Source organism: Colius striatus, chromosome Z (genome assembly GCF_028858725.1).
Source record: "Colius striatus isolate bColStr4 chromosome Z, bColStr4.1.hap1, whole genome shotgun sequence".
Taxonomy (NCBI): Eukaryota; Metazoa; Chordata; class Aves; order Coliiformes; family Coliidae; genus Colius; species Colius striatus.
In genome coordinates, this window is record NC_084790.1 from 85292903 (window position 1) to 85320184 (window position 27282).

Genomic DNA, 27282 nt, shown 5'->3' on the forward strand with positions numbered 1-27282 from the left:
CAGCTTCAAGGCTGGCTGACCCATGATAAGTACGGTTAGTATCTCTGCTTCTTCCCAGACAGCAACAGAATTGGTATGGGTGGCTCGATGGCTTTGGTCTTCTAACAGGTGTAGCAGGGTTATAGTGACATTGAATTACAACATGCTGCACCCTATAGCTTGCATAGGTTAAAGTATCTTCTTAACTTTTAAACACATCTTTTCCTTCCTGAATTTCACCTGACTTCTATGAGCACTGGGAAGGTAACAGAAACTTCTTTCTTCATATCATTCCCTGAATCTTACTGAACCCTCTGCGACATCCAAAGAAATCAACAAAATGTGACACTGACATACGACACTGTGCCATCTTCTGATACTTCAGTCATCTAACAGGGAGAAGTGCGATCGATAAAGTGCTCTTCACAGCTCACAGAGTCCTGTATATCAACAGCTGTAGTAATAGTATAGAAAAAAAAGCCAACTGGATAGTGTCTCCAGCTCCACAAAGTCATTTAACGTTAAATGTTCCTGCCTAACTAGCGAGGTGTATGGCAACCTCTAGTGGTATATGCCTGCTCAGAAAACAGCAAACTTTCCAATACATGAAGCTGTAGCCTGAGGTAACTCATCTTCCCCTTTTAGCTGACTTCATTGGAAGGACATGGTGACGAGATGTCATCAGGGAAAGACTCTCCAATCCCCCATGTCACACACACTACAGCGGGCAGGTTAGAGCTGTTTTCAAACAGAGTGAAGGAATTAATGTCAGCAGACTGGCAGTTTTAAGTCACAAATCGAATACCTCCACTAATATGCCAGTTAGGTGCATGGCTTCACTTTCTGTTAATTGTACTTGCAGAATGGAAACCACATAAAGGAAAACCCTACCCTCATTGCAGGTATGTAACACTCTGCCTGGTCATGCTTTCACAGAATCACAGAATGGTAGGGGTTGGAAGGGATCTTTAGTCTAACCACCTGCTAAAGCGGGTTCTTTATTGCTCAGAGACTATACAGCCACCTCTGGTAGGTACTGGTGACAAAAATGACATCAATACACAATTTATTTCTTTAATAATAGTCTACCAATATGCTTTGAAAATACTACATATGTCAGCACTCCAGAAACATGACACACACAGAGCGGTGCAATATCACCCTTGGCACTATGCTGATACAATAGCTCTGTGTTATTAAAAACAAACCAGTGGTAACAGCAGATAGAGAAGGGAAGGAGCTCCAAGTCAGGGAAAACAGGACACCCAGCATTAAGTCAATCTTGTTATGAAACATTTATTACATCTATTCTTACTTCCAGCAGCTGCTTGTGATAGTTTTATTCAAATCTGTCAATTTCCACACTTGCTGGAACCTGACACAAACTACCCAGCATCGCGAAGTTGTACTTTACCGAGCTCTTAAGTACACTACATTGAATACTTCCAGCTAATTATTTCATACAATACGGTCTTCAGAATTTAAAACAATTGTCAGTCTCTGCTCAGAACAGTATTAGGAAAAAGCCTGCATGGAAATGGAATTACTTCTCACATTAAGGAAGGAATCATTACAACATCTGGTGAGGCTTAAATTATGACTACCTACTCACTTGTATTGCTAAGTAGATCTTAAGTTAAGAGGTTCACAGCCACTTAGTTTAAAAACCTATAACCTGAAATACTTTACATTATATAAAGTATCATCTCTTCTTTTAAGGCTTTTCCTTCACAGAAACCACTTTTTCATTATGGATACCGTGGGGGATTTTTTGTCTGGTGATTAAGAGATCTCATAAGGCAGGAAAACAAAGGACAAAATATACTTCCAAAACCCAATCCTATATGCAAGAGCTGTATTCTTATTGCTCTTTTTGATAACTGAAACACAGATCCGTGTATTCTGAGAAGGAACAATGTTCAAAAACTTCCATCTTGGTGCTTATGCCTGCCAGGGAACCAACGGCTGTAACGCTCCTGAAAAGCTAATATTACCAGACCAGCAGTGAAGTCTTACATGAGAAAGGCTGCTCCTGGAGCTGACTCTTCCTTCCAGCCTGCCCACATCACAGGACATTTTACAGCAGATTTTAATCCACTTTAGTAGTAAGGACTTTTGATTTAAAAGCAATCATGATCATATTGACAAACTGAATCCTAACCTTGGTGGCCATTCTTACCTACTGCCTAAAAGTACAGTTTTCTAATTGCAAAGTCTGATCTTCCGTCAGAATTACACATAAAAACTGTGGGGAAAAACCAAAAATCAAACATCCTCTTGTTTGTCTGGTTCTGTTCTAAATATGAATTCACCATTAAAATTTCTACACTATACTAAAATGGAGCATCAGGCTACAGGGCAGAAGCTTAAAAATAACAGCGTGGAATATCTTTGGACTGTGAAAGAATATCATATTATGTATGATATAATAAATATCTTGTTATCTTTTTGCTTTGCTTCTTCAGTTTTGATGAGTATGTCCATTTTCTGTATCAATCTGGCACTCAATGGCTGGGATAACCAGCATCCTTCCCAGACTGCTACTCTACCACGCTACAGGTGGTTGGATATTGTCTGGGTGTTATTTGTAGTCCTCCCTAGCTCAAACTCTATGCAAAGCCATACAGGAACCAAACAACAGTAGCTACTAAGAGCTGACATCTTTGGAGGAATGGGAGTTCTGAATGTGCCAGTACTATGTGCTTGTTCTAAGATCTCCCTTTCTATTTGGCTCATTTCAAGCGTGGCTTTGTTAGTCCTCCACACAATAAAAGACAGATCACTTGACACACAATTTCAATGTGACAGTATTTTTCCCCCCATTTTCTGTCATTGTCTCCTATTGCTTCCTTTCTGCACGCAACAGTGCCAAGCAGCAACAGAAGTCTGTCTGCCTTCAATATCAGCACAATTATTTCACAGCTAAAATCAAGCAGCTATGTTAAACTCACATTGTAACTATGTATGTCTAGAGAGATGACAAATAAGGCATTAAAATGTCACAGCAGACTGTTGAAGTGTTGAATAAAAAGAGAGCAGGAGATTTTCTGGGTCCTGAAGTGAGTCTTCATACATTAGAGAGACAATCTGCCTCTAAGATGCCATTATGCTGGGTGCAAACCCTGTGTGAGAAGGCTGGAAAAGGCTGGTGTAGGGAGAAGCCTCAAAGCACAAAAGGCTCCTTCTGTTTCTCATGGGTTTAAAGGCTGGGTGAGATGAGATGTGAGTGCAAAGGTACTGAGGTTGCTGCTTCTCCACTGATGGCTGCCACCTCTTCTGATAAGCCAGCAGACCACACACTTAGCCATTTCATAACCCAATTAAATTAAAATGATCCAGATGAGCTTGCTTTGAACCATGAGTTTAAATTTCAAACAGCAGATGTCCATAAACTCACAGCATTTTGACAGGAGCCAAGCCACACAGAAATACACATGCAGATCTGCTAGATGACTACAAGGTTACTGAGCATTGGTAACAGGCAGCTGTAACAGGACTCAAGACAACCTCTTCCTGCCCTAAATGTAACCTGAGGAACACATCTCACTTTGTTGCAGATACAGCAGTAGAATAAAGTGGAACAAAATCAGAAACTGGCAACACAGGGAAAAGCTCTGAAGTGGCAAACACTAAAATCCAGACCAAGTTTTTGAGCATCAAGGTCACATATTCCACACCACACCGGGATCTATGATTTCAGAAACGAACGTTTGTAAATGCTCAGAAAACTGAGACTCCACGTCTATGACTTGAGAAACAAAGACAGTGGGTATTTAAGATAATGTCTGATAGGTAGGAGGAAAATAGCTTCAAGTGAAATGCTGAACACTCAACGTCGCTGCAAAGGGTGTGAAAAGGTGACGATCAAGCAGGGAAAAGGTAATGGCAGAATGCATTCATCCTGGTTCTTGTCCATACTTTTACAACCAAACACATCCAAAAGAGAAGGTGCTCAGAGAGGATTAATCCCTAAGGAACAGTGGTTTAAGCACAAGATGTAACTCTTGTTAACTCAGTCCTTTACTAAGTGTACAGGCACGCAATTATCATTTACTTATTTCTGGCATGCTGTCTGTACTTGACAAGTACTTTCACAGTTTATTCCAGATTGCACTAACCAGGACCTCCCTGGTTCCCCTTGGAGCAGGGCTGGCTGCCAAGATGAGGATGCCTGACGCATCATTACCTGCCTTTACAAAGTGGTCTGCAGCACAGACACAACCTAGGAAGGGGCAACTTCACTAGCTACCTCTTTATAAAGTTATGGTCCTGTTTCAGAACCAGAGCAGATATTGACTATTTTTTACTACTCAAGCTATTAAACTTTATCAGTTGAAAAGCATGGCTGTAGGTTTTATCGCCTGTATTTGCAGGGAGTCTTCACAAAATGGTCTTTGCCTTATGCCTGACTGAAGAAACAGCTTCTGCCAAACAGGCAGGAAGAAGTAAAGCAATCTAAAAATCCAGTCTGCTTAATACTTGAGAACCAGCACTCAGTGCATTTTGATAGCAAGGCGCTACACGATCAAAAAGCGTAACTCACACAAATCTCTGAAAACCTTCTGGTTTAAAGGCAGCTACTGAGCCATTCTTGTAAGAGAATCAGAAGTTAGGAGTTTCTCAGATAGAGAAACTAGTATTTTCTGTGCATTCAGAGGCAGATCAAACACAAAGCAAGCAGGATTATTCTGGGATTATTTAGTTATTCAGCTGTAATTTCAGCTATTTGGTTCATCACTATCTGTTAAGGCATACAAAGTTCAACTTCTTCTAGTCTTGAGTTTCAGCAAAGGTGAATTTCAAAAGAAGCCTTTATATTTACCTGATGATCCTCTGAGCAGCATACTGGTGAAGTGAGCGGAACTGTGCTGACATATTTGCTAAGGCTGCCAGACAATTTGTATGAAGGTATTTGTCCTGTCAGAAACAAGAGGAGAGAAAAAGAAAACCAAACTACATCAAACTGTCCTTTTGATGTACACTGACAACCATTCCTGGAATAACCCAAAAGACTGAGTAACAGCTGTTGATTTAAAGGACGTGGTCAGAAGTTTATATCATAGTTTTCAGAGCATGTATGTGTACATAAATACACACCCCTGTATTATCACAGGATCATTTAGCTTGATGTCTTCACACCTTTAGCAATGTTGATTTGAAATGACATTACAGATGCAATAAATACTAAAAGACATTCTCTTCCTCTCTCCTTTTTACCCTAAAAGTTTTACCCTAAAATTCTCTGCTTCATAGATTGTCTCTCTATTAACTCTTTCAAAACATTCTATATATCACAGAATGGCAGGGGTTGGAAGGGATCTTTAGAGATCATCCAGTCCAACTCCCCTGCAGAAGCAGGTCAACCTAGATCGGGTCGCACAGGGACATGTTCAGGTGGGTCTTGAAGCCCTCCAAGGAAGGAGCCTCCATACCCTCCCTGGGCAGCCTGTGCCAGGGCTCCCTCACTGAAACAGTGAAACAGTTTGTCCTTATGTTTCAATGGAACTTTTTGTTTCCAGCTTCATCCCATCACCCCTTGTCCTCTTGCTCGATACCATCAAAAAAAGTGCTGCCCCAACCTCCTGACACCCACCACTGAGATATTTGTCAATATTAATGAGATCCCCCCTCAGTCTCCTCTTCTCCAGACTAAACAGCCCCAGGTCCCACAGCCTTTCCTCACAAGGAAGATGCTCCAGTGCCCTGATCATCTTGGTGGCCCTGCACTGGCCTCTCTCCAGCACTTCCCTGTCCCTCTTGAGCTGAGGAGCCCAGAACTGGACACAGGACTCCAGATGAGACCTCACCAGGACTCAACTATAACCATACGATACTTTAGAGCTAATCTGGTCCCCTTTTTAGCATCCCTGAAACAAATTAACCAGATAAGCATTTAAATAATGGCCCTATCGAAGCCCAGGGCTTTCACAGAACCAAACGTGTTCACTTATTCAATCCAGTAGGGATTTATTTCCTTATTCCAATCTAAAATACATATTTACATCACAACAGATTCTAAATCCTACAAATATATGCCAAGATTGTTCTCATTTCTTCCAATTCTTTTGATCATAAATGTGAAAAGTTTTCCTATTTCACACAGTTAATTTTTTTGTACTTTTTCATGTAACAACTTCTGTGCCTTTACTTGTTGAGAAGATTGAGAAGTGCACAGGAACATGCTTTTATGTTTGACATAAGGAATACAATCAAATGCTTGAAAAACACAGAAAATCAATCTGATAGTAGGATATGAAGTGGAAAGAGTTTTACTTTGCTAGAGCTCAAAAAGGTTTTATGGCCATGTCCCTATCCTACTTCATAAAAACAGTATCAATAAATAGAGTTGAAACACCTCCTTCTGAGATATCAAAGAGAGGCAAACAATCTATAATGAATCATTTATTCTCATGAAGCCAAGAATCTTTTCTTCTCATCTGAAAATGAGTTCACTGAAATATGATCTTTAGAGAATCCTCCTCAATGAACTGGATGATAACACAGAAATTGTGTTAGAAGTTTAGAACTGTTCAACATTGTGCTTAGTTAAAGAGGCTCATCTTCCCATTTTCTTCTCTCCTGTAAATCCAGGTGCCAACTAGTTGCAACAGAATGAAGAAAATCCCACACCCTGTTTGAATTCGTGCTGCTGAAGTTACAAATCCACACTATGTGCGTAAGCGCTACACGTTAACTCTTACCCTTGTCCGTGTCATGTTGTACTGGATGGTTCTTATCACCACTAGTATCAGGAGACTCCCAAGTGAGATCTCTGTTAAGACACGCTCAGCATACCAAGTGATATTTTTCAACATCTGGAAAAAAATAAAAGAAGAAATTTCTACAGCACCAATCATAGAATCACAGAGCTGGCTGATTGGAAAAGAACTTTAAGATCATTGAGTCCAACCACTAACCTAAGACTGCCAAGCCCACCACTAACCCATGGCCTCAGCACCTCAGCTCTACAGCTTTGCAATAGCTCCAGGGCTGGGGACTCCCCCAGCTCCCTGGGCAGCCTGGGACAAGGACTGACAACCCCCTCAGGGAAAAAGCTCTTCCTCATCTCCAACCTAAACCTCCCCTGGCATAACTTGAGGACATTTCCTCCTGTCCTGTTGCTTGTAGCTTGGGAGCAGAGACCTCTTCAAGTAGAACTAAGAATGCAGAAAGCTGTTGAAAGAAAAAAATCCCCAGACCTCTGCAGTGTTACCACCTCGTAGATCTCATCAACGTTACCATGTTTCACACAGAAACACACTAAGTGTAGAAAGATGATTAAAGTTGGTAATTCCCTCGTTTTTATGCCCTGTGCCACCACAATCCTATATCCTTTCCCATCTTATCCTTGACACTTCAAAACGTCTCCAGTTCCACCCCAGTCACCTGATTAATATTGCCAGCTCCTTCTCATTTTCCCTTTTTACAAGTTGGGCAAGAGGCAGCACGTACACACTCTGACTGACTGGCAAGAGTGCACATGCTGAAGGATGCAGGGCAGACCAACAGGTTAATTGCTGCCTTCACACTGAAGCCCTTCTCCTGCCAGAGGTGAGGTCTCTTCCCTTAGTAACTTAGAGAAAGCCATCAGCTACGTTAAAAGTTTTGTTATCTTTCAGCGCTCTCCATTATATAAGGATGGATGAAGTTTACCATCGTCTCTGAGTTTATAACAGAAGTAGAATCAATCTCTTAAGAGTACATAACCTGGAGTGACACAGCAAACTTATGCACAAAAACCCCTGCCTTAAAGGGCTCTTAAAAATGAGTCAACAGGAACTGTTCATTACACATGGCGAAGATGTAGGTTCTGGGTTATTCAGGGTCAAACAAAAAATGAGTCAACAGGACTACTGCACACAAAGCTGTTACTCTGCAAACCTTTGATATTATTGATATATTGAATACATTTCATTAAAACTTCAGGTTGAGGGAGCTGCAGAGAGTGAGAAGGGCTCCCTTCAGACTCCTTTTCTCCAGGATGTGCATCCTCAGGTTCCTCAGTCACTCAGCAGACTCGTGCCCCAGTACCTTTCCCAGATCCATTGCCCTTCTTTTACTTCACAGACAATTGTATGTCATGTTTTTAAGTGATGTAGTTGCTAATCACTGACAGAGCACAGAACTGGAATGCAGAGTGGTCACCCCATATTTTTAGTTTCCACAGTTATATATTTAAGGGTATCAGTACTCATGGTCATGCACATTCTTCAGCTCAAAGGTAGCCCATTATGGGGCTTTTTTTTTTCACTTGTCTATACTTGAGAAAGAAAGAAGAGACCAAAGTTATTTTATTTACACAGCTTCTTCCACTCAGCCAAGCACCCGAATCTGTGCAAACCCTGCTGAATTACTTTTACATTCAATTTGTGTATTGGCAGATTACAGTATTTTAACAGGGAACAGAAACAAAGGGAAATGTGTTTTACAGATGAGATGAAGAGAGGAAATCCTTGAGCTTATAAACAGAAAATATTGTGTTAACTTTGAAATCCCTACCATTGGTCACTGAAGTGGATCTTTTTTTTTCCCTACAGCACTACACACACTGAACACATTTAAATGTTAATTTGCTTTGTTTACAACTATTATGGAGATTATGAATCACAGAATTGTATTGGAATTTGAAAGAAATGACTCATCCCATCCTATTGCCAAAAGAGGATTGGTCTTCAGAGCCTACCCTGGAACAAAAAATAATTAGAAATCTTTGCTTAGTCTTGTTTTGCACAACTGAAGCAACCAACCTTCCACGCTAGGTAGGTTATCCCACACTCCACACATCTTAGCACTTGGGATTTTTTCCACCTGGCTTTCAGTTTACCATATTTACCAGTTTAAATCCACTACTATTTGTGATACTCCACAAATAGCCAAGTATACTAGAGATTCACTGACTAACCTGATACTTACGACCATATTTTAATAAAAAACCCAAACAAATCCTAATGCTAGTGAATGTAGTTGGTTACTAAACACCTTCTGCCACTGAGAAATAAAAAACTCCAAAGTATGCACTGATAGGATTCACAGAGAGTTAAAAGTTGTTAATTTTAATACTATTTAATACGTGACAGTTTTCGCTCAGTGGAACATGAGGAGGATATATCGGATTCTTATCAGAACACTCACAGCAGAGTTGTCATTGTAGATGCCAATCTGTTTTTAAATGGAACATCTTTGGGGAGGAAATTAGAATTTGTATTATAAAAAGAACACTTTTTATAATAATGTTCTTTTTATAATACAACTAGGAAGTCCATGTTCTCTCTTTGTAATTATCTTCCTCATCTTCGCTTCTCTTTCATCAGTCTGCCTTGGTATTGAACTTCCCCATGCTCCCCACAGTTGGGTTTGGAATATCACTATTACAATCAGCCAACAGATTGCTGTTGACTAGTCCTTCTGAATATGAGTTGCACCAAGGCAGTTAGATGTGTTTTACAGTGTGCCTACTGCTGAGTTTCTTTTCTGGTCAGCAGTCTTCATTTTTGCAGTACATTTCAGACACACACACAGAGTGCATGCCTCCAGCAAAGCCCCATAAACTAAACAAATGATTTGCATTACAATCTGTGAAGCATCAAAGATACTAAGTACTATGCTGTTTTGAGGACCCACCAGGCACTCAAATATGGCAGTAATGCAAGTTGTACTACTGTTGAGAATGTAGAGGTTATATGTCCAACACTTGGGCCCACAACAACCACAGGCATCACTCCAGGCTGGGGCAGAGGGGCTGGAAGCTGTCTAGCAGCTGGGGATGTTGGTCAATAGTGGCTGGCCAGGAGCCAGCAGCATGCCCAGGTAGGCAAGAAGGCCAAGGGCATTCTGGTTTGGGTCAGCAATAGTGAGGCCAGCAGGGCCAAGGCAGGGATTGTCCCCCTGTGCTGGGCCCTGGGGAGGCTGCAGCTCCAGGGCTGTGCTCAGTGCTGGGCCCCTCACTCACTGCCACAGGGACACTGAGGGGCTGCAGCGTGGCCAGAGCCCGGCACAGAGCTGGGGAAGGGGCTGGAGCACAAGGGTGCTGGGAAGGGGCTGAGGGAATGGGAGAGTTCAGCCTGGAGGAGGCTGAGGGAAGAGATTCTTCATCTTGACAGCTCCCTGATAGGAGGATATGTTCAGGTTCTCTGCTTCTAAACTATAAGTGACAGGACAAGAGGAAACAGCTTCAAGTTGCCTGAGGGGAGCTTTAGATCAGAGATAGGGAACAATTTCTTTCCTTGAGGGCTGTCCATCCCTGTCCCAGGCTGCCCAGGGCAGTGGTGCAGTCCCCATCCCTGGAGAGATCCCAAAGCCGTGTAGCTGTGGGGCTGAGAGACATGGGTTAGTGGTGGCCATGGCAGTGCTGAGGTAGTGGTTGGACTTGATGAGCTTAAATGTCTTTTCCAAGCAAAAAAATCCCCCATGATTCTACTCTATGATTTAACTTTTGTCTTTAAATCCCAAACACGTACGTCACAGGTTTTCTTTGCTTAAAGACTTCTTCTTATTATGAGCTGGGATCAAGTCCTCTCTCCCACATCATACTCCCACTGATGCCTTTGAGAGCAATATCATCAGTTCCACCACAAACCAAAGAAAGATCAAATTCATAGCACAATAAAACAAAAACCTTTGGGAAATGCATTTGACAGTCTCTTTCTCAGCAAGCTTTGCTTTCATGACAGCCCTATATGTGATCACTCAGAAATACTCAAACCAGCAGAATTAAAAGGAAAAAAACATTTTTCTAAGGAAGCTTTCTGACAGGACTCCACCATTGGAGCAGAAAAGCAGAAACCACCTTCATGTAACTGATCTTCTCAGCTACTCTCAGCTTGATACCCCCATAAGTGCCCAGTTGCCCAGGCCACACATCAAAGTACTTGCTTTTCTATCATTCTGCCCCAGAGCTCTGCAACAGGTACCGTGGCGTTTCACAGCATTTGTGACAAGAGGACTGCTGGCAAAGATTAGAGTGTTATTTAACAAGAGGTGCTGGGAGATATATTTCCCTCAGTATTGTGTAGGACCCTACTGTAAGTAATACTTACTACTCAATATATAATTATATGTAGGTTTTATGAAAACTCTTAGCCAATATATTCTAAAGCAAAACCCAGTGAGGTAAAAAACCAGAATCCTATGGAGTTTATACTAGACAAGGGTAATACTTTATACGTACTGTCTTTAAAGTGCCTTTTTAAAAAAGATTCTTTTTAACCTTTCAGGCTCTACAAATTCTACATGCATGTAGAATTCTTTCATTTACCTCCTGCCCTCATTCTCACCTTACCTCTGTGTCTTTTGAAGCTCTTTCACAGAACAAGAGACATCTGAAACAGCCTCTTAACTAAGATCATAGAATCACAGAATGGTAGGGGTTAGAAGAGATCTTTAGAGCTCATACAGTCCAAACTCCCTGCAGAAGCAGGTTCACCTAGATCAGGTCACACAGGAATGTGTCCAGGTGGGTCTTGAAGCCCTCCAAGGAAGGAGCCTCCACACCCTCCCTGGGCAGCCTGGGCCAGGGCTCCCTCACTGAACAGTGAAACAGTTTTAAATGTTTAACTTTTTTTGTTGCCAGCTTCATCTCATTACCCCTTGTCTGTCACTAGATACAGTAGAAAAAAGTGATGCTCCGAGCTCCTACCGTTAGATACCTGTAACTATTAATGAGAACCCTCCCTCAGTCTCCTCCAGACTAAACAGCCCCAGTTCCCACAGCCTTTCCTCATAAGGAAGATGCTCCAGTCCCCTGATCATCTTGGTGGCCCTGTGCTGGCCTCTCTCCAGCAGTTCCCTGTCCCTCTGGAGCTGGGGAGCCCAGAACTGGACACAGGACTCCAGATGAGTCCTGTCTGTAGTTTCCTGGGTCGTCCTTCCTGCCCTTTCTGCAGCCTGCAGTGACATTGGCCTTTCTCCAGTCCTCAGGCACCTCACCCGTGCTCCATGATTGTTCAAAAATGACGCAGAAAGGCTTAGCAATCACATCAGCAGCTCCCTCAGCACTCTTGGATGCACCCCGTCATTGACTTATGGTTGTTCAGCTTGGCCAACAAGTCTTTAACTTCCTCCTCTTCCACCCAGGGTAAGTCCTCTGCTGTCCTGGCCATCCTACTCTCCTTGCTGGACTGGGCATCCCGAGGGCCGGCCTTGGCCGTAAAGACTGAAGCAAGGAAGGCATTCAGTAGTTCAGCTTTCTGTGCATCCTCGGTCACCAGGGCAGGCTCTGTGTTTAATAGTGGGCCCACACTCCCCCTCATCTTCCTTTTGCTGCTGATGTACCTGAAAAACTCCTTCTTGTTTTCCTTTACTTCCAATACAATTCTGTGATTCATAATCTCCATAACAGTTGTAAACAAAACTAATTAACATTTAAATGTTAAATGTTTCCCACAAGGGAGCTAAAGTGAAGCCAATGACAAAACATTCCCAGCAACAAGTGTGACAATTTCTGGTAAACACCTTTGCTAAAAGGATAGAAAAATAAGAATATGGGGAAGAGGGCAAGACTTGAGAGGTACTTATGGGAGAAACAGTCAAGGCTGAGGAACAAATAGGAAATATGAAATCACTACTAGAAAGGTGTTATTTCTAGTTATAACAAGACACTAATACTTTTTTAAGCCAAAGTGATGATGGTATAAATGAAAGCAAGTCATTCAAGAAGTTTCATTAAAATAGGACAATTAGTTAGGACAGACATTAACAGAAATAGCCTGAAAGAAAGATCCACAAAGTTAGTTAGTTTCACAAAGCAGACAAGTGAAATGTTAAAGAGCTGTTAATAGTTTAAGTAATGGATTACACATCCAAAATTCACTGCAAGAAGATACTCTGCTAGAGGAGAACCTGATCATCCTGAGGCTGCTAAGCATAAACTTGTGATCAGATATAGCAAGCTAGTGGCTTATTTCACAAGTGAAAAATACTAAAATAAGTATATTTGCAATTAATTGCTTGGGATTTCTTAAAAAGAGTTTATTTATGACTATGTGACTATATCTATTTTCAAGAGGTGATTTTATATAAAAAAATAAACAAATCACTCTGCAACAAAAAAATATCACAAACTGAGCACTTGAACCTTCCAGAAGAAAAATATACTGTTACCTGAAGAATAGTGTGTGATCACTAAGCAATGGTTACGCTCTGCAATACATAAATAACACTGGGATAACTGTGGCTGAACGTCTTATTTCCTGACTTCTGAATGATAACGTTAATAAAAATGTAATATCCCCTTTGAAACAAAACATGTAACTATGAAAATGGGTAATAAATAAAATCTTACTTGTTCTGAGATGATGCACAATGCAAATCCAAGCCAATAGTACTGAAAGGGACAAGGTACTAGATTGTTATGGAAGAAAATTTCACTTACTTTGCTCAAAAATGATATCAAAGTGTTCTGTGGTAGATTTTTCCCTCTAAGACAAAGTACACTTGCACCAACAAATGAGATATACTTATTAATTACATCTCTAATGAGCTATTTCTCTTATAGTCTCTCATTTATGAGTGAAATAGCAAAGCAACCTCTTCCCACAAATAAAATGAGGCCCATGTTTCCTCCCGTTCCTTTTGGTGCTAATTTGTGGAGCACATTCCTGTATTTTATCAAGCAAAGTGGAAGTTCCTTGATTCACCTTATAGAAGAACTCAGGAGCCTTGCGTGTCATCATGTGCTCTCTCAGAAAGGGTTTCTTTACGGGACAAGAGGAATGGGACTGGAACATGTTAGTGTCAAGGAGGACTTAAGCCCTCCAACTTCTCCAGTCACATCTTTCTCATCCACCTATGGCTACCTGTACTGTACATAAGCCATCACCCTTCCCATTCCCCCCACCCCGTGGCACATTCCCAGCTCCTTGCCCTCCCAGGCCCCATTTCTTCTCAGACCTTCTGTCCAGCTTTCTCTTCCTCCCCCCACACTTTGCCCATTCCACACTGATCGAAACTGAGTCAGATTTCCCCTTTATTCAACATTTTGTCACTCTGCCATCCCAGGATGGTAGGATTAGAAAGGCCCTACAGAGCTCCTCCAGCCAAACCCCCTGCTAAAGCAGGTTCCCCTCATTCAGGGGGCACAGGAATGTGTCCAGGTGGGTTTGGAAACCTCCTGAGAAGGAGCCTCCACACCCGCCCTGGGCAGCCTGGGACAGTGCTCCCTCACCTCAGCACCAAAGGAGCTTTTCCTGTCCTGCCTCACTTCTCATTTTTTTGTTCAGGAATTCAAAATCTTACCTGTCTCTGTATTTCTTTTCCCCACTGCACCCATCCTCCATTCCTTGTGCAGCCAGACACAATTTTTTTCCAACTTCTCCTAACTGTTGTCATATCAGGCATCAGTTCCTATATACTCTCTTCAGACACGTAGACATAGTGCTGAGGGACATGGTTTAATGGTGACTGTGGCTGTGCTGGGTTAATGGCTGTACTCAGTAATCCTAAACTGTCCAACCTAAGCAATTCTGTGGCTTCAAACACTGCCAGGTAGCAGAAGAAGCATCACAGTCCCATCTCACAGGGGCTGGAAGCAGCGCTTGCACAAGCTTCAGTTTGTCCTCACATAACTCAACCAATACATGCTCCTAGGGCAGAGGAGGCTGCAAACAGCACAGCTGGCTGTAGGAGCAGCAAAAGAGAATATTCAATCATCACAGACACCAGGCCTCCTCCAGCTACGTATCTGCTGGCCAGATGGAAACAGACTGCTCTCCTTTCCCCAGAGATTTATAATTTGGTCAAGTTTAGTCAGATTATCAGCAGCAGAGCCCTAGCACAAAGGCCACCTGCCAAATCTCAAATTCCTAATGCAAAACATGAAGCTACCAGAGCTTGTTAAAGAACACGTTGACAGCTGTAACCATGAACAAGACATGTTCATGACCTAGTCTCACTCCAGAAGCAGCCAATGATTCTCACTGAAACTTTAAACACATCAGCTCTGGAAAATGACATTCACTGAGATCATAGTCCACTACTCTGATAAAAAACCCTCAAAAACCAAAGTTTAAAAGTTACATATTAGGCCTCTACTTCCCTCTTCCCCATACTGAGGATAGAAACCATAGCAGGCAGACAACTAAATGCCCGTTTAAAACAACAGCATCAACCACCATCACGCCTCACGTGGTTTTGGACTTCAGAAGCATGAAACAGGAAAGCATCTTACATTTCAAAACTCATCTACCTGAAATCAGTGCCACAATTGGAACAGTCGCATTGGTTTGAAGACAATATTCAAAAGCTAAAAAAGAAAACTAAAAAGCTCGGATCTGAGGTGGTCTTGAGAGGAAAACAACAAACAAATGTTTTGATTAATTATTCTTTTTAACACCAGGCTCTCAGACACCTATACCTCAGGGTGCAAGAACTGCAGAGGCAAAGAAGAGGAACTCAGTTCTGTGCATATACTGAGCACAAAGACTCCGAGTTTCCCAGAACTTGGCTTGTGAGATACTTCTTCACACAACAAACACAGTTAAATTGTGATTTTTCAGTCTATCACTATTTACTACAGAATGCAGTACTACAGATTACAGCTACATGATGTTGTTTGGACATTTGATGTCATTTTGTTTACAGTTTCATAAATCAAAAAGTCATCTATACTTGTGCCTTTTAGGGAATGCTTGCATTGACTTGTTTACACGATCGTCATTATTGTTATAGAATCAGAATCAGAGATCTTCAGAGATCATCTAGTCCAACCCCCTGCAGAAGCAGGTTCACCTGGATCAGGTCGCATAGGAACATGACCAGGCGGGTCTTGGAGACCTCCAAGGAAGGAGCCTCCACACCCTCCCTGGGCAGCCTGGGCCAGGGCTCCCTCACTGAAACACTGAAACAGTTTTTCCTTATGTTTAAGTGGAACTTTTTGTGTTCCAGCTTCATCCCATCACCCCCTGTCCTGTTACTAGCTACTATAGAAAAAAAACGATGTCCCAATCTCCTGACACCCATCCTTTAGATATTTATAAATGTTAATAAGATCCCCCCTCAGTCTCCTCTTCTCCAGACTAAACAGCCCCAGTTCCCACAGCCTTTCCTTGTATGAAAGATGCTCCAGTTCCCTGATCATCTTGGTGGCCCTGCACTGGCCTCTCTCCAGCAGTTCCCTGTCCCTCTTGAGCTGGGGAGCCCAAACTGGGCACAGGACTCTAGATGAGGCCTCAGCAGGGCAGAGTAGAGAGGGAGAAGAATCTCCCTTGACCTGCTGGGCACACTCTTCTTGATGCCTCCAGGATGTCATTGGCTTCTTGGCCACGAGGGCACATTGCTGGCTCATAATTAGCTTATTATCAATCAGTGAAATCAGTTATCAATCAGTTATTAGTGATAGAAATTGAGCTCTGTGTGGTACGAGGGACTACCTGCATTAAGCCCATTGCACAAACACGACCTATGGTTTTGATTGTATTTTCCAGGCAGTTAATACCACATTCATTTTATATTAAAAAAATGCTTCAGCAGTCAAAAAGAGTTTCTGTAGTTTCTTGAGCTCTCTACCAGTCAGTATAATCACAGGATTTATAAAACTCTGCTCACTAAAATTGATCTTAAAAATCAATAAATAAATGTAGGTTAAAAATCACAAAAGGGAAATCATAGAATCATAGAACGGTAGGGTTGGAAGGGACCTTCAGAGATCATCCAGTCCAACCCCCTGCAGAAGCAGGGTCACCTAGATCAGGTCACACAGGAACATGTCCAGGTGGGTCTTGAAGCCCTCCAAGGAAGGAGACTCCACACCCTCCCTGGGCAGCCTGGGCCAGGGCTCCCTCACTCAAACACTGAAACAGTTTTGTCTTATATTTAAACGGAACTTTTTGTGTTCCACCTTCGTCCCATCACTCCTTGTCCTGTTGCTAGATACTACAGAAAAAAAGTGCTGCCCCAACCTCCTGACACCCACCATTTAGATATTTGTAAATGTTAATAAGATCCCCCCTCAGTCTCCTCTTCTCCAGACTAAACAGCCCCAGTTCCTGCAGCCTTTCCTCGTATGAAAGATGTTCTAGTCCCCTGATCATCTTGGTGGCAAATATCCCATAAATGGACTGTGCAGTCATGCTTCTCGTAATAACAGTACACAGGATACACAGCAGCAGAGAGAAAAATAGGTTGATCTAAAATACATAAAAGCTGTTTTTCTTCATGCTTCACCCATGTGATGGGGAAAAAAAAAATGAATCCTGATAAATACTCGTAGTGAATAGGAGCTTAATGTCAGTTCTGTAACCAACACTAGATGTTCCAAGTTTACAGGAACACCTGTACAGCTTTCCTTATTTTGCTGCATCCTCTCGGGAGACGTGGAGTTCATATTTAAGTATGAGACTCATTTCTTACTTTATACTTTGTTTATTTAATAGTAAGTTGGTCACCAGGAAACATCCAGTGGAATAATACAAAAAGATCAGTGAGGGAACGTGATTTATCAGTATGATTTTTAATCCTCTTTCTACAAAGTGGGGTGCTAATTACACTCCAATCCATCCACTTGACACCAAGATTAACAACACGGGGCAAGAAAAAGCCTCCAAATTCAATAAGAAAAGCACTGCAAGGGTGGAAATGCATTCTGCTTTGCTTCCTCCTTTGGCACAAAACATACTCCATCCACCAAAGCATGGAGAAAAGGCTAAGAAAGAGAATTGCAAGGAAGAGAGGAGGACAGGAGGAAGAACTGAAGTTATTCCATATCTGTCCTCTGCAGTGCTGTAGCACTCCACTGGTATTTTGTGGCAAAGGTTCTATTCTTTCTGCTTTTCTCTGCAGTAGAACTGACAGCAGAAGTTCTCATGGACAGGCCTTCAGGCTCAGGTACTTCACAGCAGCCTCTCACTATCTAGCTAAGAAACAAAACAAGCAAAACTTTGTCCACATAATGTTATTAATGAATGGATGCTTCACACTACACACAATGAAGTGGAAAAACATCACAACAGAGTAAAAGAAAGGAGGAGTTAGTCAAAATGTGAAGTAAAATCTAAGATTAAATTGAGAAGAAGATGGAAGATAAAAGGCAGGACTGAGAAAGTCTGTGCAGGGAAAAACGAACACGGTGGGGCTTTGCTTTGGATTTATTTTTGTTTTAATTAAAATGGAATAAGCAAACAAATCTTTACATTGTATAGAAAGGACTACAACTATATTGGCAGGGATAATTGCAAAGGCAAGAATAAACTGAACAAGAAAATGTGATTCATGTTTTCATTCCACAGCTGGATCCTCATTAACAATTTTAGGGAAATCTTCCACTTTTGCTTATCCAGTAAGAAAGTTACTGAAAGACCAAGTAAGAAAGTTACTGAAAGACCAAGTGTAAAGCCTTTAAAATGAATGAAGAATACTGGGGGAAGAGACTGAGGCTGGAGTGAAACTTTGTCTGCTCTACTAGTAACTCTCAACAAGCTCATTTTATGAGCAAAGTTAAATGACCTAGTGATACAGAACCCAAAAATACACATCCCACATGGACATGTACGTGTATGTATAGCTTCAAGGCACAGGAAGGTGAGGCAGAAGAAAGCTTCAGGAAAACATTTCAGTCATCTGCATGGTTACTATAGGTGTTCCTCCTAAAGGCTGCTTCCTAAAAACCACTGCCAAGAAATGGCATAGGAACATCACCTCTTCTTGCCTTCTACATGCAGAGTTATAGGATACAATTTGATATTTCAGAGAGTAAATACTGCAAGTGTCCAGTGCTTGGCATCAAGAAAAAAAATGCCAGCTCCCTCCAAAACAGGCTCAAAATTTATCTGAGAGAAGACTTCTGCTTAGATACCTTGAAACTTGCTCCCAGCTTTTTGCATTTCATTCATTTCACTTAACCCTAAAAGAAAGTTTCGATGTCAAATGCCAAAACATTAAACAAAAGTCAGTGCAGACAACTTCTGCATTACTGTAGCTTCAGAAGAAGGGAGGAAACTAGAGCATAATTATCCAAGGTACCCTCCAGGACACACAGTCAAGGGCCATCAAAGCTAGTCAAAATTTGGATCACATTATTAATCTAACAGAGAGTCAGTAAAAGAAATGCCACTTAAGGAAGTAATATGCAGTCTGGAAAATAGAACCCCCAACTAAAAGCTCCTCTCAGCTGCATCAAACTGATGGTTTTCACGAGAAATGTTTAAAGTATCCTGGTTTTCTCTCTCTTCTACCCCCTCGACTTCCATAGCAACAGCATCTTTGATGCAGCCTGCCTGGCTATTATTACTTTAATTTGCAACAGGAAACACAAAAAACAGTCAGAAAAAGATGTATATGCAACATCTCCTCTACAAGAGGGAGCACGTTTGTTCACTGAACTCGGGGAAAGTTTTGAAACAACTCCTCTAATTTCCAGTTACCAGTACTTTAGGAAAGAAATATGTATCTGCTATCAAACTTGGAGGAACATCTACAGCCTCTGCTGAGGAAACAGACAACCTTTAGCGATGAAGATTATCTGGCAGAACAACTCACCACTTCATGAATGGACCGGTTGAAGCCATCGTCCTCTGTAAGGATCAGCAAAATGATAAGAGCCATGTAAACATGGTGTGAATTCCTTTCCTCAACATGATACAGGATTTCAAGGATTGGCAGAACCTTTAGGGAAGGAAAAACGTGTGTATTAGTTTAGTCTTCAGATACTTCAAACCATAAAGAGAGGAGACTCTAAACCTCCCGTGTATCACCCTGCCCTTAACAGGATCACAGCAATTCCTCCCTCTTGAAATAACCACCCCTAAATAGTGACGTACAGTGTTCAAACACCTTCCATCTGTTTTATTCTCTCTCCACAAGAGAGTCTAAACAAATTCTTTCTTGTGGTCAGACATGGAATTTCAAGTCCTAATAAATGAGATTTCCAGCCATACCAGTTACCATAGGCTCCAAAAGCTTTAGTTCCCTCTAGACTATGGGAAAATAACACTGCTAAAACAAGATTTTCACACACTAAATCAGAAAAACAATTGTTTCTAATCACTTGTGCTAGCCCAAAGGCTGGTCTGAAAAGACTGTCCTCATCAAATACAGCCAGATGCGTTGGAGCTGAGGTGCAGAGAGGCGTTTTGAGACTTGAAACTCAAATCCCACTTTGTTGTGTGCAGATAAGCCCAGAGAAGAATCAGTTTGGGTTGGGTGAAGACTAGAAAAGGCCTGTTTTTCTAATTCTGGCCAATACACAGTCAAAGAGAACTGAGATTAAAATGAGAGTTCAGCCCAAGGTCTTGCAACATTTCCACCAAGATGAACAGTTTAAGCCAAAGTCTTGCAATAATAACGCAAATGAGATTTCATTGCAACAGCAAGCATACCTGAACACTAGCCTAAAGTTAATACAGATGCAAACACTGTCTCTCAATCAACTGAAAATATCTCAGTACAATGTGGCTTCCCTGGGCTGCAGAAACAGGCCTAAATCACAAAATAATCTGGAAAAAGGAGATGGAGAAAAGTCAATTCCCAGATAGCGGATGAGATGTAGAATCCATTCCAACAAGCTACTAGACACTTAAAACCTTGCTGTTTTTCAAAATAGGCTGAGTGCAACAGGATGAATCATGTGAAACCTATTCCGGTAAGCAGCCAGGACACCGAGTACTTCACAAGCCTCTGAAGCTACCAGAACATTCTCTTAACAATCAGCCAGTCCCAAAGCAGTTGGAACACATTAAAATACACAACAGTTTCTATTAAAACCAATGAGATTGATCTCAATGCTGCAGGCCAGAAAACCTTTTGACAGATGCTCTGGCCAGGGTCAAGACAATATCACAATAAAAGCAGCGAGGGGAAAAAATGTATTCATTGCACGTATCACTTCAAAGGCTCCTTCATAAACTTCTCTCTCCAGATGAAACTGAAATGGATGGCTTTGAGTTCTGTGAAAGTAGGTCTTGAGAGTAAAGACCAGGTTTTCCCTAGAACACTTACTTAGCACATAGCAATAATGCCAAGTGCCCTTTTCCTTGGACGGGGCTAAAAATCACTACATTAGTCCACTATTCTAATTATCTGCCTCTCGAGTACTTGTATGGCACCTAGATTTGCATTCTGTAAGCTCAAAGTGACTTCAAAGTTCAGGCATTATGGAAGCAATTTTAAACTACCAAAGAATTGCATTTACAACTTGACTTTGTAAGAACAAAAACCTGTTTGAAGCTAACGTGGGGAACAAGTGAGTTGTTAAGACAGCTCCCAAATCCCCACATATTCCTTCAGAATGGCCCAAAATATCTCCTCTGTCTGTGCACAATATCAGGTCAAACTGTAGCTGAAAAAGAGCTTTAATGTTCTTTAAGTGCTTCAAGGCTTAAAAGTGTGTTGCTACAAATTATACTTTAAAGGGGTACCTTGATTCTGACATTTAGACATTTATAGGAGTCAATATGTGAAAGTACTCTTGGTAAAATTTCATGCTGGCTACTGTAATCACTCTCACTCTGATGAGCAATTTGGCTCTCTAGATCACCACATTTGGTCTTCCTGCTTAAATACACCCTGAAAGCTTTCCAAGCCTCTTCCCACATCCACCTTCCTGGACATACTTTCCTTTCTGTTCCTCTTTCAGATTCCTCTCCATCTACATACCAGGCCAAACTCAGCATCTACATACAGAGGGGTTCTGGAGTCTCCTTCCTTGGAGCTCTTCAAGACTCGCCTGGACATGTTCCTATGAGACCTGATCTAGGTGAACCTGCTTCTGCAGGGGGGTTGGACTGGATGATCTCTAAAAGGCCCTTCCAACCCCTGCCAATCTATGATTCTATAGCAGGCCAAACTCATGGACAGAAACTTAACTCTCTCTACTTGCCACTTCCAGATGAAAACTAAACCAATTCACACAGCTTCTAAGACCCTTCCTTCTTCAAACACTTTTTCCTTTGTATACTGGTTGCTGAGGGACACACGTGTTCAGGACAAGTGTTGCTGTTCTCAGAACAATCCACCACTTAAAGTAAAAAAAACCCAGTCAAGATGTAAAATTAAATTCAAATTTTAATTACAGTTCTAAATTAAAGCTAATTAAAGTTTAGAATTTAAAAGCTTGAATTATGTTCAAATGTATCTAAAATTGTACCCAAAATGTATTTCTTCACCTTGATGTTATGCACATACCTTAAGACTTACATTCTTATGCAGTGGTATTCTCCAGCCACGTACTAAGAAGACAACAATCAGTTCTTTTTGTGCTGATGGACCTTTTATTTATAGTCATTAAACTATCATTACTGGGCTACTCTACTAGCAATCCTCCACTAGGAGCAGCTTTTAACTGACAAGACACAGCCACCACCAAAAAGTTACTTTTAATCCTCAAAACAAGGCACAGGTGAAAACAGACACTGAAAATTGCAGGTGCTATATATTCAGCCCCAGGACAGGAACATTTTCCCCAGCAAAGAGTTTTAAAATAGCTTCTCTTTAGTGCACAACAAAATACAAGACCACATAGCCACACAACTAACCAGCTTAAGCCAAATTTATACCACAGGAAAAAATACTGCTGTACCATCAGCTGGTATAAATACATCATAATACATGTTCTTTCAGTCCAGTCATGTTGACCAGGAAGAAAAATGTCAAGTCAGCAGCCAAAGCAATCATTTACAATAGAAACAGCTTATTTCTTGTAAGTAGATAGCTCACTGGTATTTTTACCTGCAATATGGGTGTTAACTGCTCTCCCAAAAAAGAAAAGGCTCAGCCTTCTCCTATCCACAGATCATGACACTATGCTTCTCAAAAAAATTGGTAATTGACCCTTATTCCACCAGTTCCCCCACTTGCTGGAGAATCTCTGGAGGTACTTTCAAGAACTGGGCTGAACTTTCAAGAAGACAGCCACATTCCAGATGTGAACATCCCTAACAGCACTGGGTATTTCAACCAATTATTTAAAAAAATTACCCAAAAAATGCCATGCTAGAAGATATGGAAGACAGACAAACATCTTATTCCTTCTGCCAAGTCGATTTGCTCTAAGAGTGCAAAAGATGCACTTCTTTACTAATGATGAAAACCCAGTATAAAAACCCAACAGAAGATGAGGGGGACAGAAGCAGACTCATGCCAATCAGGAAGCAAGCTGAGATATTACCTATTAGAACAGTTAAGAAAAACACAGTGAATCCATTTACAAATTGAACTGAATTCACAAAGGAGTAAAGACATTTCAAAACCCCTCAGGAAATATCACAGAACATCTGCTAGTGATGCCTCCTGCGCACCAAAACTGAGAAGAATTAAAGTAGAGGAAAACACACCAAATGTGATGCACCGAGTGCAGCAAAACAGGAACAACCTGCAAAACCCTACAAGTTGAAAACGAGCACTGAGCTGACTGCTGACACAACCTCTCAAGTAGCACAGACCCTTATACTTTACCCAACTGCCTCTGAGTGAACAGGTCACTGATTTATGCCATTTTCCTCCAGAAAGTCATCTAACCTCATTCAAAAATATCCATTGAGAGCATTGTTTTGTCTCTGATTTAATTACCTGAACTCCCACCTCTCAACCATGTGGGACTGAACCTCCAGGCTTTAGTTTTCATCACACCTCTGTGAGATGAGCAAGCAGAGTCCTTTCTGTTCCAGGCTTTCCCCTTGTGAAGGCATGTGCAGATCCTGATGCTTCTCAAGCTCTTTTCTGACCCACTCAGCTAAGTTGGCATTTTATTGTTAATTTTTAAGCAAAAAAAAAAGGAAAAAAGTTTCTCTATGCTCTCTCAGCCTGTAAACATTTCATAAAGTATAGCAGTATACTACTAGGATAGTATGCAGTGTGTTAGCATCACTCTCACAGTTGCCATATAGGGAAAGAAATAACGAGCTCCATCACTGTTGCCCCTTTGTCTTGTTTACAAGCCTGAGACTGAATTAGCCTTTTTCACCACAGGGTTGTAATTGCTAGATCATTATTTCTTTGTCACAGAATCTCAATGGCTGGAAGGGACCTGGAAAGCTCATCCAGTGCAACCCCCCTGCCAGAGCAAGACCACCTAGAGCAGGGCACACAGGAACTCATCCAGCTGGATTTGAATGTCTCCAGAGAAGGAGCCTCCACAGCCCATCTGGGCAGCCCCTGCCAGTGCTCCTTCACCTCAACAGGGAAGAAGTTTCTCCTTGTGTTGCTTTGGAACCTCTTCTGTTCCAGCTTGTACCCATTGCCCCTTGTCCTGTCATTGGCCATCCCTGAGCACAGCCTGGCTCCATCCTCCTCACACCCACCCTTTACCTATTTGTAAACATGAATTAATCCTCTCAGTCCCTAGACCTTTCTGTGTCTTGCTCAGCCTGTATTGCTAAGCAAGTAAAACTGTTTTCCTCAGTTGGCCACTGCTCATCCTTACCTACTAGCCCACTAGAAACAAAAGGATGAGACAAAGATGTCAGCAGCAATCACAAAAAGCAACAGCATGCATGAAGAGCAAATTAAGCAGACAATATCAAATTATAGTATTAAAAAACTCCAACCACATACTGCTGACTTTTCAGCGAAGCTCTTCTCATTTTTTCCATCCTTTCCCACAAAGCATTTGCTGTTGCTGATTATTTCCGTGATTTTGTGATTTTCTTTCATTTTTTGAGGGAAAGACAAGTGATAATACATGAAAATATCCCACATGGCACAGCATCTGAGTACCTGCATCTGGAGTTGTTTTGACACATGCACCTCATGCTTTTTCTGGAAGTTTTACAATATATCAGACAACATAATTATAAGGTAATGCACACACCTTATCTTTTTTCTTCTTATGGTTAGCAGCTGTGAAACTTGGCATATTACATACTGACAGCCCAGAAAATTAAATATGACCATTTGATGACAGAACTCACGCAAAAATGACTCAGCCCTCACCTACATAATCTGCATCTGACTACACAGTCTTGAATCAATTCAATATCAACCATCTCACCCAAGTTTGCCAACAGTGGTGTCTATCAACTCTGATTTTAGCAATACATCTGCTAGAACTTGGACTGAGACCAAACTCCTTCCATATCTGACATCAGACAGGCAAGGGATCTAATTATCTGGCACGATTTCAAATATTAAAATAGAAAGGCTCCTCTGTTTTGTTACCAGTTCCCCTAGACAGCCATTATCTTATTAAAGGAATGCTTTTTAATAAGTGAGATTTGTTAAAGTGGTTTTTGCCATTTCTAAGCATAGTTTAGAAACATTTCTAACCTACAAAAACTGTACCAGGTGCCTGTTATATTGTCTGCTAACCACAATCCTATTTAAAGCAGCTGAAAAGTCACTACAGTTGCAATTCTATAAAATCTGTCAGCTGCTCTTGGAGGAGTTTCAGCCGCAGGTCCAGACTACAAGACCTCTGGCACATTAGTCAAGCTACAGTTCATTTTGTTGCATATTATCCCTGTACACACTGAGGAAGCCTATGAAACATTTTGCCCTGGATATCTAAGTAAGAAAAAGTTACAAATAGTACAGCATCCACTACCAGTCAGCAGGTTTGACCTCGATCAGACTAATAGCAGCACTGAGAAAATCACCAGCCTAGCAGCTTTATCTGCAGTGACATGCTTACCAGCATATCATGGAGTCATAAATGTAACTCAACTCATTCCAACCCCCTGCCATGGGCAGGGACATCTTCCACTAGCCCAGGTTGCTCCAAGCCCCATCCAACCTGCCCTTGACACTTTTAGGGATGGGGCAGCCACAGCCTCTCTGGGCAGCCTGTGCCAGGGCCTCACCACCTTCCCAGGGAACAACTTCTTCTCATCTAAATCTCTCCTCTTTCAGTTTGGAGTCATCGCTCCTTGTTCTGTCACTACAGGCCTTTGTAAAAGGTACCTCCTCATTTTTCTTGTCAGCCCCTTTAGGGACTGGAAGGCTGCTGTAAGGTCTCCCTGGAGCCTTTTCCAGGCTGAACACCCTCACCTCTCTCAGTCTGTCCTCACAGGAGATACTTCATATGCCTGGGATGACATAGTGAGTCTGGTGAATTCACCAGAGCTGGTCAATAACTGAGCCAGAACCTATTGTCTAAACCACAGAATATGGGACAATGCCAAATGGTGACATCCAAGCTTCCAGGACCAACCCCTCATGAGGAGTGTAAGGCTAGCAGAGCAATACTTACAAGGTTTTCTATGTCCGTTCGTGCCAACACGTATGTCCGTACGTTGCTGTTCTGATGCAGAAGCATGTATAAAAGAAGAGTCGCTTGATCAGATTTTTGCTGCTCACACAAAGCTGTGTATAAACTGTTAAAATTGATCTGGAAAGCGTGTGGATTTGATGATGGAAAAGCACTGCTATCTGAAACAAAGAAATAAAAAAACCCCATCTTTAACAAACGTATTTGCCACCCATAACTTCGTAAAATATCTTGCTGAAATGTTTTACATGGAAAGAGTTGTTCCTACCACAGCAAGAAGGAAACAAAAATCACCCATGACTCTTATCACTGGTGGTCATAAACCTTAACAGAGTCTCATGAAGCTTCAGTTGTGCCAAGAAGCTGAGGTTGTCCTCCCATGTAAGCTCCAGTAAGACCCCTGTATGCAGCACAAGGCAATCATCTCCATGAAAAAAGCTATCCTGTTTGTCCAAACAGCTTCTGCTGTTCTGCAATCCCTTCTGTGAGGAGAGCAGTTACACTGCCTTCTCTGGAATCAATATGAGGATGTTTCACTTGTTTTTGAACCCAGGTTTAGTTCACTGGCATCAAGGTGGAGTTACCTCCTATCCCTTCCTTGACATGAAAGACAGACGTTCATAGGCCAAGACTATCAGTATGTTTTCAGTGAAACATAGGTGTCATCAGAACTTGAAAGATGTATGTGTGGTGGGGAGTTTAGTGGGTTAATTACAGTGATTTAAACCACCACGTCATACAGTCTAACAGCCCTCACAGTTAACAGCAGTTTGTTCATGTTCTCAACATAATCAGTGCCAGAGCTGGAAGTGAGAACCAAACAGATTTCTGTTCATGGCACCTTTTTGCAAGAGGCTTTACCAGCTTCAGCAAAAACGTCCATCAACACAGATCTCTAACATCTAGGAATTTCCAGTGGAAATGGGAAAAGCGAATATGACAGTCAATGTACTCACACTCATGTCAGAAACCAGATTCATGTCCTTACTTAGTCTCCTGATCTTTCCAAGCCAGAGATTTTGCCTTTGCTTTCTTCACATAAAAAAAGAAACCCCAAACCTTTACAAGGTTTTGTTCCAACGCAGAGTGGGTACATTTCTCAACTCTCAAGAACCTTTATTTTCCTGTCCAGCTCTGCTCAAAAACATCCAACCAAAACATGCATCTTCTGTGAT

At 41.7% G+C, this 27282-nt stretch overlaps 1 protein-coding gene across 2 annotated transcripts in view; it reads right to left on the minus strand.

The window, feature by feature from the left end:
* Positions 1-27282, minus strand: part of DYM (dymeclin) — a 231561-nt gene that overhangs the window by 114992 nt on the left and 89287 nt on the right. For both annotated transcript variants that reach the window (XM_062017992.1, XM_062017993.1), the window contains 4 exons: positions 26090-26268; positions 19447-19572; positions 6681-6794; positions 4802-4896 (listed from right to left, as the gene is read on the minus strand). In XM_062017992.1, coding sequence (XP_061873976.1) covers positions 4802-4896; positions 6681-6794; positions 19447-19572; positions 26090-26268 — 514 coding nt within the window. The remainder of the gene's footprint in view (positions 1-4801; positions 4897-6680; positions 6795-19446; positions 19573-26089; positions 26269-27282) is intronic.